This window comes from Microcebus murinus, chromosome 17, assembly GCF_040939455.1.
Source record: "Microcebus murinus isolate Inina chromosome 17, M.murinus_Inina_mat1.0, whole genome shotgun sequence".
Lineage (NCBI taxonomy): Eukaryota > Metazoa > Chordata > Mammalia > Primates > Cheirogaleidae > Microcebus > Microcebus murinus.
Window position 1 is genome coordinate 52,786,615 of NC_134120.1, and position 16,542 is coordinate 52,803,156.

The window sequence follows — 16,542 nt, forward strand, 5'->3', positions numbered from 1 at the left end:
TCCTCCCGACCGCCGTGCACGGGGTCTGCTCAGTGTCGTGGCACACGGGGAGGGAGCGCGTTTCAAGTGCCCACGTGGGTTCAGTTTGGGCCTTTGATGTTTGCTAACTAAAGGGGGTATTGAAGAAGCCATATTTTCTAATGGAGCCTTACAATTTTCAGAAAGTTGATCTTATTATAATAACTTACAGATTTCTGCTTAAAGTAGGCTTATTTAGGACTTTGTTCAATAAGTGCATTGATAGAAACATTTGATTTCTGTCATAACCCAGATTTATCCCTCTCAGGATTTCAAGGCATTGTAGCAGAAGTAAATCCCAGGTTCAGTCTAGCCATTAGTGCGTCTCCAGGAAAAAACAAAAAAAAGCATCGTTTCGTTCTGGTTAAATATAGGTCATGTTCACTTGTTTTCGTAATTCAGAGCCCCACTGATTCTCATGTCTCTTAAGTGCACGCTGGACTGACACTGACCGCGGTCTGACAGAATGTGTGCATTTCTCCCCATTGGCAGTCTGACGTGCCCGAGGGAGTCATTCGCGTCCACGCTCCTCTTCTCTCCAAGGTGTCCATGGCCATTCAACTCAACAGTCAAACCAAAGCCAAAGACATACTGGCGAAATTTCAATTTGAGAACAGGTGAGTACCTGTGAATGAAGGTCTCTGCACAAAGAAGATGAACCTTTATCAGATGAGAAACATTCCAGGCACTTACAAATTTGGCCTTTTGAAAAGTTACAGCCTGTTTCTTTGGGGACTGTACCACTAGATTATTAGAGTAAAAAGCAGAGAACGAAATTAGTAGGTACAGATTTGCCAGTAACAAAAATTGTTTTTAAAGGAATTTCTGCAAATAGAATTTTTAATAGGTATCATCTGTCTTGGGAGGTTCCTTTATTCAATGAGTCTTACCTTTTAATAGAATGAAAAATATAGCCAGTTAATTTTGCAGATCTCATGATAGTTCCAGGAATATGCTTCTTCGAGGCTCCATTGGCCTTTTACAGTATCAGGTAGAGTTTATGTAGTTAAGTGGGCAGCATAACTATTGCTTTCCTTTAAACATACTGCTAATGATTCTTAGGATCAGAATGATACAAAAATTCTCTTTGCATATCTACCATCGGCACCTTAAAAGAGCGTAAATCACAATAATTTTTGTCTAGGTATGCTTACCCAAGGATGAACATTTGCCCTGAGGTTTCTAAAAGATGAGAAGCGCTGGTTTAGATTTATTCATGGAAGAGCAGGTATAGTTTGATGGTCTCTAGTAAAACTGATGGATAACTTTTAAAAAAAGCATTCTAATCATACTAAAAAAGAGTAGCTTTGTTGAGCAGAAAAAGCCCATTGGAAAGCTTACACATTGCATGATTCCATTTATGTAACATTTCTGATGTGGCAACATTTCATAAATGGAGGCTAGACTAGTTGCCAGAGGCTGGGAGGGATCATTCAGAAAGGAGATGGGTGTTGGTTACACAAGGGCAACAGGAAGAACCCTGATGGTGTTGGAACTGGGGTACTGGACTCTTGACTGTAGTGGTGGATAAACGAGCCTCTATGCAATTCTACTGAACTTAGTGCACAGCACAAGTAAGTAGAAGTAAAACTCAGAAATCTGAAGAAGATAAGTGGATTATCAATATCAATATCCTGATTGTGACAGTATGCTATAGTTCTGCAAAATGTTACCTTTGGAGAAAATGGGGCAAAGGGTACAAAGAATCCTTCTGTATTATTTCTTACAGCAGCTGCATGTAAATCTGCGATTATCTCTACAAACATTTCAATTAAAAGAAAAACAGGGCCGGGCGTGGTAGCTCACGCCTGTAACCTTAGCACTCTGGGAGGCCGAGGCGGGAGGATTGCTCGAGGTCAGGATTTTGAGACCAGCCTTTGCAAGAGCAAAACCCCGTCTCTACTAAAAATAAAAGAACTTGTCTGGACAACTAAAAATATATAGAAAAATCAGCTGGGTATGGTGGCGCATGCCTGTAGTCCCAGCTACTCAGGAGGCTGAGGCAGAAGGATCGCTCCAGCCCAGGAGTTTGAGGTTGCTGTGAGCTAGGCTGACACCACCACACTCTTGCCCCCAGGCAACAGAGTGAGACTCTGTCTCCAAAAAGAAAGAAAGAAAAGCAGGAGTAGCCAGTAAAAGTAATCCACAGTGTTAGAAGTCAGGATGGTAATTTTTCTGTTGGGAGTGGAAAGCATGGTGACCAAGAAGGCATGTGGATGGCTTCCACAAAGTTCTTTTTTTTAGATATGAGGCTATTTACATGGTATGTTCACTTTGTGAAAATGATTCATCAACCGTATCGTTATGATTTGTGTACCTTATGCATGGTGTATGCATACCTTATGTTTAAAAAGGATGAGAAGAGTAAACAGAGCAGAGGCCAACAGGAGCTCCAGACACGTGCCTGGGCGCCTGCAACACTGTGAACGCAGAGTCACCACTGGGCACTCATAGAAGGACTTGAAATGTCATTTGAGGGACCTGGGCATCTAACAGAGTCCTAGTTACATGCGTGATGAAACTGGCTCTGTATTCTCTAGTAGATATTTCATAGAAAGAAAGTGTTTCTAATAAAAATAAAGTAGAACCAATGACTTCACAGATGGACTCAAAACAGTTATAACAACTACAAAAGACCTTGCTTCACACATTCTCTTTACTTGTTAGAACTGTGGCCCATGTCAGTTCAAATGTAAACTGGCCCCAGATATTTTGTCTGTTTCACCAGAGGCTTATTTTCCGACTGCCCGCTCACGGCCCCATGTGTCTTAAGTCACAAAGGGCTGGGAGTCCTATTCCTCCCAGGTCCTCCCTCTTGCATCTAAACACCTTGGACCCAACACAACCAACAGCAGAAGATTCTGAAAGGTGGAAGAAGAGACCTTAAGAAATGACACAGGTTTAGTTCTGGGAGTTTCCTTCCTGCCTGGCACTTACCCCAGGCAGAGCACTGCCGAAACTTCCAACCTGGGATTGACAGCACGCACAGATGAAAAAGAGCTCTAGAAAAGCCTGTTCCCACTCGCCGAAGGCTTGTCTAACCACAGGCAACCTTTCTGGCAATGCGTTCCCTACTCCGACCAAATGCTAACAGAAAAAAATACCTCCGTGGTTTCAGTGGGACCAAGCAGGGAATGGATCTGCCAATATTGATACATTATTATTAAGTGAAGTCCATTCTTTATTCAGTTACCTTCATTCTTATAATGGAAATGGTTTGCATCTTGACTGAATCAGTGCCAACATTCTGGTCATGATATTGCACTAGAGTTTTGCACCTCTACTAGTGAAAGAAATGGGGTAAAGGGCGTACATTCTGCATGTATTCTTTCTTACAACCACCTGTGAATCTACAAGTATCTCGAATAAGTTTAAACCAAAAAAAGAAGCCACATGTGCTTCTTCCTCACAATAGAGAGGCAAGGACAATCTTTTTGAGGTAACCAAGCTGCATGTCATTCCTGAGTCGGGATGGGTGATCAGTGACGGTCTTTCAGCCTCTCCTACCCCAGCATTCTAGTCAGGGGTGGAAAAATTAAATAGGGCAATTGTTTTCTCTGACTTGCTTTTACTTGCAGTGAAATCAACCTTAGACAGTTTGCAAAAACATCAGACAAGCTTAGAAATGTGACAGGGTCTAAGGAGAGAATTCCATTCAATTTTTGGCAAATGCAGAAATGTGGCCAATGACACAGCAGCATTAACTACTCAGCTGATGGCCGGGTGTGGTGGCTCAGCTTGTAATCCTAACATTTTAGGAAGCTGAAGCAGGAGGATTGCTTGAGTCCAGGAGTTTGAGACCAGCCTGGGCAACATAGTGGGACTCTGTCTCTACAAAAAACTTAAGAAAAAGTTAGCCAAGCATGGTGGCATGCACCTGTAGTCCTAGATACTTGGGATGCTAAAGCAGGAGGCTCGCTTGAGCCCAGGAGTTCGAGGCTGCAGTGAATTATTAGGGCACACAGTCCAGCCTGGGCAGCAGAGTGAGACGTTGTCTCTTGAAAAAAAACAAAAGAAAACAAACAAACAAGCAAAAATACCCAGCTGCTCCTTGGCCAGCCCTGATGTGTAACAGTTACCTCCCTAAATGGAGCTCACATCTGTGGCCCGAATGGGCCTAGGTTGTCATGTTGCTCCGAGGCATCCCATGTTGGTGTGGAACTATCCCATCCTCCGGACCTCAGCTTCTTGCCTGCGTCAAACAGAAAAACGATTGTGTTTATCGTAACTTCAGTCATAATAATGTTTTGTGGAGTGTATTTCATCAATGTAGAATGAATTGTTGCCAGATCATGAAAGAGGGTTAAAGTTATATTGCTTTCTCGTTTGTTTTTTTCTTAGTCGTGGTTCATCAGAATGTATTAAGATTCAGAACCAAAGGTTATATGAAATTGGAGGAAATATAGGTAAGCATTCTGTGATAACTTCTAAATTCTCTGGTTACTCTAAAACAAATGTTTCTGTTACTATAATATATATTTTACACATTTCTCAGATAAATCAAAATTGATGTTACTGATTTTTTTTAATCTCCTATAAGAACAGTTGCATGACTTTTCTAAAATATTTTCGAAGTTTAAATGAGAATGTTTTACTGTTGTCATAGAGTAGACTCTGGGGCCTTTTCAATGTGACCCTTAACGTTGGAAAGCATCTTCCTAGAGACACATCTTCCTAGAGACACATCTTCCTAGAGACACATCTTCCTAGAGACACATCTTCCTAGAGACACACGCAAAACAAAGGCGACGACGTAATGAGAACTTTCAGAAGCACGCCAGCCTTTTTGTTTAACTTGCCTATGTCACTGTCATCCCAAGTTCATTCCTCCTATTTCCCTGGGTGGGGGTGGGGGGGGAATCAAAGACAGTTCTTCCCCCTCACATCTGTGGACGCCCCACACACTCCCTTGCTCCTGCCAGGGGCCCAGCCCCCCACCCCCCCGTGCCTCTCCCGCCTGGGCAGGGCCTTGCTCCGTTGGCCCCGCCACCCCCTCCAACCTCGCCAACCTTCCCCTCCCAACTGCAGAATTTTCTTCTGCATAAAAAATTCTGGTAATTTCCCTGATCTTTACAAAACTTACTCTTGATACCCTTCCAGTCTACTTTCATTTCTGTTCCACTCTGAAGCAAAACGTCCTCGAATCAGTTGTCTACGCTGCACTTTCTTCCTTGCCTTTCTCTCTAATCCACTCCAGTCACGCTTTACCCCTCGGCACTCGGCCGGAATCGCTCTCTTGTCGAGGTGACCAGACGACTCCGGGTTGTGTGGTCCGATCGCTCAAGTCTGTCCTGAGGTCTGCCGAGGCGGTCTTTCCCTTCTTTGAGACACGCTGTCTCCTCCCCAATTTCGAGGACATCCCAAGCTTCCGCCTTTGCTTCCGCTTCACTGGCTGCTCCATGGGAGTCCCCTGTGCCCATTACCTCCCGTCCTCGTCCTCGCAGCCTCTCATGGTTGAGAGCTGCAGCGTCCGGTCCTCGTAACTCTTACTGTTCACACTGAACTTCCTGGGTGGGCTCAGTCCAACTCAGTCCATCTCACGGCTCTGACCAAATACACCTGTGTGCAGGTGCCGCTCAAACTTGTGTGCCGGCCTTCCCTGCAGACGCCACACCTGCACGTCCAGGCACCAGCCACGGTGGGCCTCGGGGCCTTGGCATTTGCTCTTTCTCCCAGCATGCTCTGCCTCCCTCGCCTCTGCCAGGTCTTTCCATGGGTCACCTGCTCAAGTGAGACCTTCCCGACTCACACCCTCCTTCATGTACCTTCCATGATTTGCTTTTTTGTAATGTTCTTATCACCATTGAACTTACTTTAATTATACTCAATTTATGTGTTAGTTGCCTTTTGCCACTGTAGAATGTTTTTGACTGTCTGACACATTGCTGTATCCCCAGCCCTAGAATAGTGCCTGGCACATAATAACTTACAATAAATACTGGCTAAATTAATGAATCAAGCAAGCTAAGTGCACAAGCAAATCTCAGTAGTTGTGTTTGAGACTTTAGCATAGATTTCAAGCGCACTTGTACATAAAGCCTTTCAAGTATACTTGTCCCACGGAATGACTTTTTGTTGTTATCATTTCTGGATCTCTTGCCCTTAGGTAGGTATTGCATCCATAGTAAAGAAACAAAATGACCATTCCTAAAATAAACTTGACTTGGATCTTCTCTAGCCCCTGTCAAGTTCATGTCTGTAAAACCATTGGAGGACATGTGTTAGTTTATATCTGAAACAAGTTCTTGCCCTAGTTTTCTAATTGACGTGGAGAAGCTAGGAAACAGTGTGCCTATGGTTGATATGTCTGGGGTTTTTTGGGTTTTTTTCACATTACAATGAGATTTATTTGAAGTACTTGTACTTCACAGGCTTAAAGAAAGAAAGAGGAGGAAAGGAAGGGAGGAAGGATGGAAGGGAGTAGGGGAGGAAGGCCTATTAAGAGTACAATATACACTATTCTGGTGCTGGGTACCCTGAAAACCCTGACATGATACAATTTATCCACAGAACAAAAAAACACTTGTACTTCCTAAATTTTTTGAAATAAAAAATATTAAAGAAACTTTAAAATGTATCTACTTGCTTTTGGCTGACAGAACTATATTGGCCTTATTTGAACCTTATGACACACACACACGTGTGCTCATGCACAAACATACAGAGAAATGTACATTACTAAAAATATTAATTTTATCTTTTTTTTTTAGGACAGCATTGCTTGGATCCAGATGCTTACATATTGGATGTATATCATGCAAATCCTCAGGCAGAATGGGTGATTAAGCCCCAAGCAAGTCCTTGAAGTGCCCTCAAGATGGCTGCCATCGTGTATCACACGCCACGAGGACCCTGCGTTCAGTGGAGAAAACAACGCTGCTTGGCCGTGGCTGTCCCCACAGCCCTCTCAGTGTTTTCGGCCGAGTGACAGGCATTGCGAATGCGAACTGTGGAATAGGAGCACCACGGTTCACCATTTCAACTGAAATTTCCTCATGACATTTCTTTGATCTAAGTAAAGGAAAGAAGATTTGGTCCTTCCAGAAGAAAGGCCAGTCTAGAACGTGAAACTCTATAATCACTTTTAGTATTTTGACTTCATAGCAGAAAAGAACTTGCCTTCCCTGTATGTGGGGATAAGCAACACTTGTTTATGTAGCCAATGCTACTGGACACAAGAGATGAAAGAGACCCTTTTTTATGCTTATGTTATATACATGTATTGACCTTTTTGAGCAAGAATGCCAAAAATAGCCTTAATTTCTCCTCTGCAAAATAATCCAGATCTGCCTTCCAAAGAGAATCAGTTCTAAAGTGAAACAGACAATATTTATGCTCTCATTCCTGCATTGGAGGAGGAAGAACTTCTATTTGAAGAAACCTGTATTGTAACGGACATCGTACTGTGCTATATGACCATCAGCATTCTGGTGCAAATGAACTTGCCTCTATCATTGACTATTGAAAATTGATATTTTAAAAACTTATTCTCTTCTGAGCACAGGTCCCTCTAGTGAAGCTTAGCTTGACAAAGTATGCCTTACAGTTTCCTAGCCTTTGTAGTCAATGTTCACAGAGCTTCTATTTTCTTGTTATGGCTGTGGTGCTCAATGAATATCTTTCCATATGCACAGATTTCCTTTTCTGTCAAACATATCATTTTTTATATTTCACGCTGTAGATGGTCACTTCCACAACCCCAATTTAACAATGCAGAACTGCTGAGAAACACTATTGTATCCAAGATTTATAAGCTGTAAAAGCAGATTTTACTTCTGTCCATGGCCAGCCACTGTGGGTTAGCATCAAGCTTTAAAATCAGAGGCATGTTTGATAAGTTGAAGACTGCCTCACTCTCAAAATCTTGCAGAGCCATTTTCCCGACTTGCAATGGCCAGAACACGTAGTGCTTGCATTTCTAATTTAGAGCAAATCCGAAATGTGCTGAGGGATTGGACAGCTCTGCCTTTCATTTTGAGAATACAGATATAGTCCTAGGGTTGGCTAGAAATGGATACAGAGTTCTCATTTATCCCAGGTATATACTTTGGCTTGGAATCCACAGATAGAGACGTTGATAAATTTATCACTTTTAATGAGATTCAAGGCCCAAATGATTTTCTTGCAATACAAACAATAGAGAAAGTTGCTCAAAAATGCAGAAAACATTTTTTGTCTACTTACCAAATCTCAAAACACAATGTGATAATATTTTAAGCCCATATGTAGAAGAAATCTTTCATATGCTACATTATGCCTTGATGTCTATACAAAACATTGCTTACATTCAACATGTAGATAATTGTGTTTTCTGGCCTCTAGAATTTTGTTATATTTTTTATAAAAAACACAAAGATCCATTCATTGGATTTGTTTATTTGATATTTTTTATTTCCTTTGCCTGAAAACTCATTGAAAGGTTTATATTTATTCCTACATTTCATCAGTTTTTGATATATGGGTTATTGGTGGCATATGAGTTTACATAATGAATTTCCAGTCTGAAAAGAATGATTTTACCATTTTTGCAATTTAAACAACAGAAGTAAACATTTTACTTTATGTAGTTGCCAATCCCATATGATGGCAGTAATTTATGCCCACATATGGAAGAAATTCTTCAAATAGCCACTTTACACTTCTATGTATATATGATTTTCTGATTTTCTCATTATATTTCCACTCAAATAGTTAAATTCTGTTGTTCATATCGAAATTTCATAGATCTGTTCATTTACTTTTTTATTTGGGAATTTTTATTTCTATTGATACATTAGAACCTATGCATAAGTTCTGAAGGTTTTAAGATTTACTCCAACCTGTCCCAGTTTCAAATAAATACCTATAGGTGACAGGTAAAATACAGTTTCTTCTCTACTTTTGTGTGGTTTTCAATGGCAAAGACTTAGCTGAGTCAATAACTACAATCCCTTCGGTTTATTCAGGAATGTGTGACAACTTTCAAATAGCTTTATAATATGGAAGGCCATATCAATACCAATATCATTGGGTATAACTACTGTTCTTAATCATAGGGCTAATTAGTTAGAGAAAAATTTTAATAGACACACAGACTCATTAGTGTGTTTACAGAGGCTATATTTACTAATTTTATTCTCAGGAATAAACCCCCACAATAAAAAATTTTAAATGCTTGTCACCTAAATATTGAAAAAATTTTTGCTTTAGCAAGAGTTTCTTAAAAATTCAATAATCCATAAAAATGAATCATACATTTTCAAACAGGACAAATACTGTACTTCTACATGCTTCTTAGAGCTTCTCACCCTTCCATCTCTAGTGCTTTTGGTATACAACTGGGAAAATAGTACCTGCCAGGGAAGTATTAGAGGAAGCTAATATTCTAGGAACACTTATTCTGAAAAAGTCATAGAGCTGGCTCTGTTTTTCCTGCATTGTGCAAAAGAGGACTTCTTTGTTAAGTAGCTCACTTGGGAATATGATTCTTAGAGTCATCGCTCTTAGAACAAACTGGAATATCAATTCTTTACAATGTATACACAGTATAAACTACCTCACTTGCCTTTCTTGGTAAAGAAAATTAATGGACTTTAACAATTTTTGTTACAAATTGTCCCTGAGTCTTATTATTTAAGTCATTTCAGTTAGCTTTCAATGTACATTTAATAATATACATTTAATGATGTAAAATATTTTTAGCAACAGCTTTAAAACCAAAAATACTCCACAACTGTGATCTGTGGTATATTCGGATAGAATATCATTGTCTTAGTCATTGTCTTGTGTTTTAACCATGTGGAGATGCAGGATTTTAGGAGCAGGAATTAATATCATTTCTTTGGTGGCATTTTCCACTGCTATCCATGTATTTCACTTGACTGGAAAGTATAATAAAGTGAGATTAAAATGTTTCTTCTTTCTAGCAAGCATATTTCAACTATTCTTCACAAATGCTTTCCTTGCCTTAAAAGACTATATTTTATGGGATTAAATTGTTCCTCTGACAGGCAGTTTTCAACTGTTTTCCATAAATATGTCACTTAATAGAAAATAATATGACATGGGATTAAAATGTTTTTTTAAACATTTTCAACGTTTTACACACTTAATTTAAAATTTAACATTTTAGGCATTTTCCAACTACTTCCTTATCTAATTTGATTAAAAAATCATATGTCACTGGAAAATGCCAATGTTTTATCCCATCTCAGAATATTGATTCTTCTATCCCATCAGCTTGTATTGTTAAGTAGAATATGTATGTTGCATTTTATCCATAAAAATAAAGAGGAAAAAACCTAAGAACATGTGTGAGAATTATTCTGTTTGACCAGTCTGGGGACAAAGTTGAAGTTGTGTATATGAGCCAGTCTTTGCCACTTGGGGACCAGATGGTAGTCTTGTGCAAAAGCCACGTGGCGCTATAGTGATGGTGGATGGTTGTGGGTAAAGGATAGATTGAAAAAGCAAAGACTGTTTTCCTAAATTTGTTTGAGTTGTTGCCTTGGGAAGGTTTTTAGTACATGCTTTAGAAAATATACATAAATAAAAAATCTTTTAAATAAATACAGAAAAGACATTTAACAAAATTCAATACCCCTAATGTTTTTTATAAAATTAATATGTTATTGTATATTTTGTGTAAAAAGCAAGAATTAGAAATAAAATGCCTGAAGATTAGAAAAGAAAAAGTAAAACCATTTCTATTTGTGAATGATATGATTATATTTATATAGAAAAGCCTAAGGTATCTCAATTTAGTGAGGTCATGGCAACAACATGAGTGAATCTCAGAAACGCTGAGTGAAAGACGCCAGACAAAAACAGCATAGGCCGGGCGCGGTGGCTCACGCCTGTAATCCTAGCTCTTGGGAGGCCGAGGCGGGCGGATTGCTCAAGGTCAGGAGTTCAAAACCAGCCTAAGCAAGAGCGAGACCCCGTCTCTACTATAAATAGAAAGAAATTAATTGGCCAACTGATATATATATATAAAAAAAAAAATTAGCCGGGCATGGTGGTTCATGCCTGTAGTCCCAGCTACTCGGGAGGCTGAGGCAGAAGGATCGCTCGAGCCTAGGAGTTTGAGGTTGCTGTGAGCTAGGCTGATGCCACGGTACTCACTCTAGCCTGGACAAAAAAGTGAGACTCTGTCTCAAAAAAAAAACAAAAAACAAACAAACAAAAAAAAAAAAAACAGCACATACTGTACTATTCCATCTCTATGAGAAGCTAGGACAGGAAAAGCTAAACAATGATGAGAGGGGGAGCCAGAACAGCAGGTGCTTCTGTGCGGTGTTTTGGTGACTGACTGGAAGGTGCTCAAGGGACCTTTCTGGGGATTGGAAATATTCTATGTCTGCACTGTCCAGTACAGGTCCATGGGCCACATGAGTCTGTTAAGCATTTGAAATATGACTAGTCTGAGTTAAGATGTGTCCTATGTATAAAACGCACACCAGATTTTGAAGACTTAATAAGGAAAAAAGGGTATAAAATGTCTCATTAGTAATATTTTAATATTGATCATGTGTTATATTTGAGAAAATTGGCTTAGCTAAAAAATTAGCAAAATAAATTGTAGCAATTTCCTTTTTTTAAAATGTGGCTACTAGAAGATTTATAAATGTGGTTTGCTTTATTTTTTATGGGAAAGTACTGCTCTATATTTTGGTAGGTGTTTGGGTTATACAGATGTATGCATTTGTCAAAACTCAGTGAATCATCCTATGGAACTGAATAGGAAACCCAGAAATAAATCCACACATTTACAGGCAACTCATTTTTGACAAAAGTGCCAAGAATATACACTGGTAAAAGGACACCCTCTTCAATGAGTGGTGCTGTGAAAACTAGATATCCATGTGCAGAAGAATGAAACTAGACCCCATCTTTTACCACATATAATAATCAAATCAAAATGGATTAAAAATTTAAATTGGCCAGGTGTGGTGGCTCACATCTCTAATCCTAGCACTCTGGGAGGCCGAGGTGGGTGGATCGTTTGAGCTCAGGAGTTTAAGACCAGCCTGAGCAAGAGTGAGACCCTGTCTCTACTAAAAAAATAGAAATAAATTAGCTGTACAACTAAAAACATATATATAAAATATTAGCTGGGCATGGTGGTGCATGCCTGTAGTCCCAGCTACTCGGGAGGCTGAGGCAAGAGGATCACTTGAGCCCAGGAGTTAGAGGTTGCTGTGAGCTAGGACAACACCACGGCACTCTAGCCCGGACAACAGAGTGAGACTCTGTCTCAAAAACAAACAAACAAAAAAAAATGTTAAAGAAAATAGATTAAAGATTTAAATGTAAGAGCTGAAACTACTAGAAGAAAACATTGGGGAATCACTACTGGGCACTGGTCTGTGCAAAGATTTTTTGAGTAAGACCTCAAAAGCACAGGTAACAAAAGTAAAAAGTTGACAAATGGGATCACATCAATCTAAAAAGATTCTACCCAGCAAAGGAAACAATAAGCAGAATGAAGAGACAACCTACAGAATGGGAGAAAATATTTGCAAACAGAATTGAAGAGAAAATAGAATCACAACACAGAGAAGCCTCAAGAACAATACAGGAAATGAATGAAAGATTCTCCAAAGAAATTGAAATTATTTAGAAGAACCAAGCAGAAATCTTGGCAATGAAGGAAACAATCAAGGACCTCCATAATACAATAGAAAGCACCAAAAACAGGATGGACCATGCAGAGGAAAGAATCTCAGAGCTTGAAGATTATGCCTAAGTGCTAAACAAATCAGAGCAAGAAAGGGAACACAGAAACAAGAAACAAGACCAAAGCTTACAAGAAGTATGGGATTATGTGAATAAGCCGAACCTCAGGGTGATTGGATTACCAGAAGGGGAATAGGAACAATCACAAGGGCTGGAAAACTTATTTCATGGAATACTCGAGGAGAACATGCCAGGCCTGGCCAGAAATCTTGATATCCAAATACAAGAAGTACAAAGAATGCCTGGGAGACTCAACATGAAAAGGCAATCACCTCGTCACATGGTCATTAGGTTGACCAATGCAAATGTGAAAGAAGCAGTACTCCATTGAAAGAGATGAAAACAATTAACCTATAAAGTAAAACCTATCAGACTAACAGCAGACTTCTCATCTGAAACCTTACAAACTAGGAGGGATTGGGTGCCTATCCTTAACCTTCTAAAACAGAACAATGCCCAACCTAGAATTCTTTATCCAGCAAAATTAAGTTTCATCTATGAAGGAGAAATAAAGTCCTTCTCAGACAAGCAATCACTGAAGGAATATGCAAAGTCCAGACCAGCCCTACAGGAAGTTCTCAGACCTGCATTTCTAACCAAACAGGGCAATAGACACTCCTCAAAGTAAAATTTTCAAAAAATTAAAGTTTAGATCCCAATCTACATGATGGCACAAGGAGTAAGACAAAGCAACTAGTCTTTACTCAACAATATGAATGGTAATCTTGCTCCAATTTCGATCCTTTCAATAAACATAAATGGTTTAAACTGTCCTCTGAAGAGGCATAGACTGACAGAGCGGATAAAACTCAACAAGCCTAGCATCTGCTGTCTACAGGAAACACATCTAACCCACAAAGATGCCTTCTGGCTGAAGATCAAGGGATGGAAAGCTATGATCCAGTCAAACGGAAGTCAAAAGAAAGTTGGGGTAGCTATACTATTTGCAGATAACGTAAGCTTTAAAATAACAAAAGTAAAAAAAGGATAAAGAAGGCCATTTTATAATGGCGAAAGAGAAGATCCAACAAGAAGATTTAACAATTCTTAATATGTATGCACCCAATGCAGGAGCACCCAATTACATAAAACAACCTTGTCTAATCTAAACACCATGTTACACAACACTGCCATAGTAGCAGGGGACTTCAACACTCCATTGAATGATCTGGATAGATCTTCCAAACATAAAATAAGCAAAGAAATAATGGACCTGAACAGAGCCCTTGATCAAAAAGTTCTGACAGATCTCTATAGAACATTCCACCCAAATAAAGTTGATTTTACATTCTTCTCAGCAGCCCATGGATCCTTCTCCAAAATTGATCACATCCTAGGCCGCAAAACAGATCTGAAAAAATTCAAGAAAATAGAAATTATACTTTGTATCTTCTCTGACCATAATGGTATAAAATTACAGTTCAATTCCAACAGAAACACTCAATGCCTCACAAAATCATGGAAACTAAACAATCTATTATTGAAAAATTATTGGGTCAAGGAAGAAATTCAGAGGGAAATCAAGAATTTCTTTAAACAAGATGATAATGGTGATACTTGCTACCAAAACCTGTGGGATACAGCAAAAGCTTACCTGAGAGGAAAACTAATAGCAATTAATGCTCACATCCAAAAAACACAAAGCTTAAATACTGACAACCTAATGAATAACCTCAAGGAACTGAAAAAAGAAGAGCAAATAACGTCCAATCCTAGTAGAAGAAAAGAAATAATGAAGATCAAAGTGGAACTGAATGAAATGGAGAACAAGAGAACTATACTACAGATCAACAAAACCAGAAGCTGGTTTTTTGAAAAGATAAACAAAATTGATAGCCCTCTTGCTAGATTGACAAGGACTCAAAGGGAAAAGACTCTAATAAACTCAATAAGAAATGAAAAAGGAGACATCACAACAGACACCACAGAAATACAAAACATTATATTTGATTACTATAAAAATCAATATGCCAAAAAACTACAGAACAAAGATGAAATGGACAAATTCCTGGATTCATACAACCTCCCTAAGTTCACCCAGGAGGTAACAGATCTCCTGAATAGACCAATCTCAAGCTCAGAAACTGAAGCAGTAATTAAAAACCTCCCCAAATGGAAAAGTCCCAGACCTAATGGCTACACTTCAGAGTTCTACCAAACATACAAAGATAAACTCATACCTATATTACAGAAACTATTCAACACCATTGAGAAAGATGGTATCCTTCCTAACTCATTCTGCAAAGCCAATATCACCTTGATACCAAAGCCAGGAAAGGACGTAACAAAAAAAAGAAAATTACAGACCAATATCCCTCATGAATACAGATGCAAAAATCCTAAATAAAATTCTAGCAAATAGAATTCAGCAGCACATCAAAAAAATAACTCACTATGACCAAGCAGGCTTTATTCCAGGGATGCAAGGCTGGTTCAACATATACAAGTCTATAAATGCAATTCACTTCATAAATAAAATCAAGAACAAAGAGCATATGATTCTGGCAATAGATGCAGAAAAAGCATTTAATAAAGTGCAACACACCTTTATGATAAAAACTCTTAACAAAATAGGCATAGACAGTTCATACCTTAAACTTATCAAATCCATTTATGACAAACCCACTGCTAATATCATTCTAAATGGGGAAAAATTGAAATCATTCCCTCTTCAATCCGGAACTAGACAAGGATGCCCACTGTCTCCTCTTCTATTCAACATAGTACTCGAAGTCCTAGCTATAGCAATCAGACAAGAGAGAGGTATTAAGGGCATCCAAGTGGTGGCAGACGAGATCAAACTCTCGCTCTTCACCGATGATATGATATTATACCTAGAAAACTCCATGGATTCATCCAAGAGACTCCTAGATTTAATAAATAAATTTGGTAAAGTTTCAGGTTATAAAATTAATATACACAAATCAGAAGCATTCATATATGCCAAGAATCATCAAGCAGAAACTCAAATCAAAAACGCAATACCCTTTACTATAGCCCCAAGGAAAATTAAATATCTAGGAGTATACTTAATGAAAGATATGCAAGATTTATACAAGGAGAACTGTGAAACACTAAAAAAAAGAAATTGCTGATGATTTGAACAAATGGAAAAATCTACTTTGTTCATGGATTGATAGAATCAATATCGTTAAATATCGATATTACCTAAAGTTATCTACAGAATTAATGAAATCCCCATCAAAATATCACCACCATTCTTTACCGATCTAGAAATAATAATTCTGCACTTTGTATGGAACCAGAAGAAACCTCGTATAGCCAAAGCAATCTTAAGTAAAAAGAACAAACTGGAAGGCATCAGTCTTCCTGACTTCAAGCTTTATTATAAAACAACAATAGTTAAATCAGCCTGGTACTGACACAAGAACAGAAGCATATATCTGGAATAGATCTGGGATACCAAATATGAAACTCTCAGTATACGGCAACCTAATATTTGATAAAGCAGAGAAAAATATACAATGGGAAAAGAATCCCTCTTCAATAAATGGTGCTGGGAAAACTAGTTAGCTACATGCAGAAGATTGAAACAAAATCCCTACCTCTCACCTCTCACAAAAATTCACTCAAGATGGATAACAGACTTAAACCTAAGGCATGAAACCTTAAGAATCCTAGAAGAAGACATTGGGAAAACCCTATTAGACATTGGCCTAGGCAAAGAATTTTTGAGGAAGAGCCCCAAGGCAATCACCACTGCATCAAAAATAAACAAATGGAATCTCATCAAATTAAAAAGTTTCTGCACAGCTAAGAAAACCATAATTAGAGCAAATAGACAAC

The 16,542-nt window shown here is 38.8% G+C and overlaps 1 protein-coding gene across 1 annotated transcript in view; it reads left to right on the plus strand.

Annotated features, from left to right (window-relative positions):
• Nucleotides 1–10,502, plus strand: part of ARHGAP28 (Rho GTPase activating protein 28) — a 165,342-nt gene extending 154,840 nt beyond the window's left edge. The window contains exons 16-18 of the mRNA XM_012746184.2: nucleotides 511–635; nucleotides 4,360–4,424; nucleotides 6,729–10,502. Of these exons, the coding sequence (XP_012601638.1) occupies nucleotides 511–635; nucleotides 4,360–4,424; nucleotides 6,729–6,823 (285 nt within the window). The 3' untranslated portion in view covers nucleotides 6,824–10,502. The remainder of the gene's footprint in view (nucleotides 1–510; nucleotides 636–4,359; nucleotides 4,425–6,728) is intronic.
• Nucleotides 10,503–16,542: the final 6,040 nt, after the last annotated feature.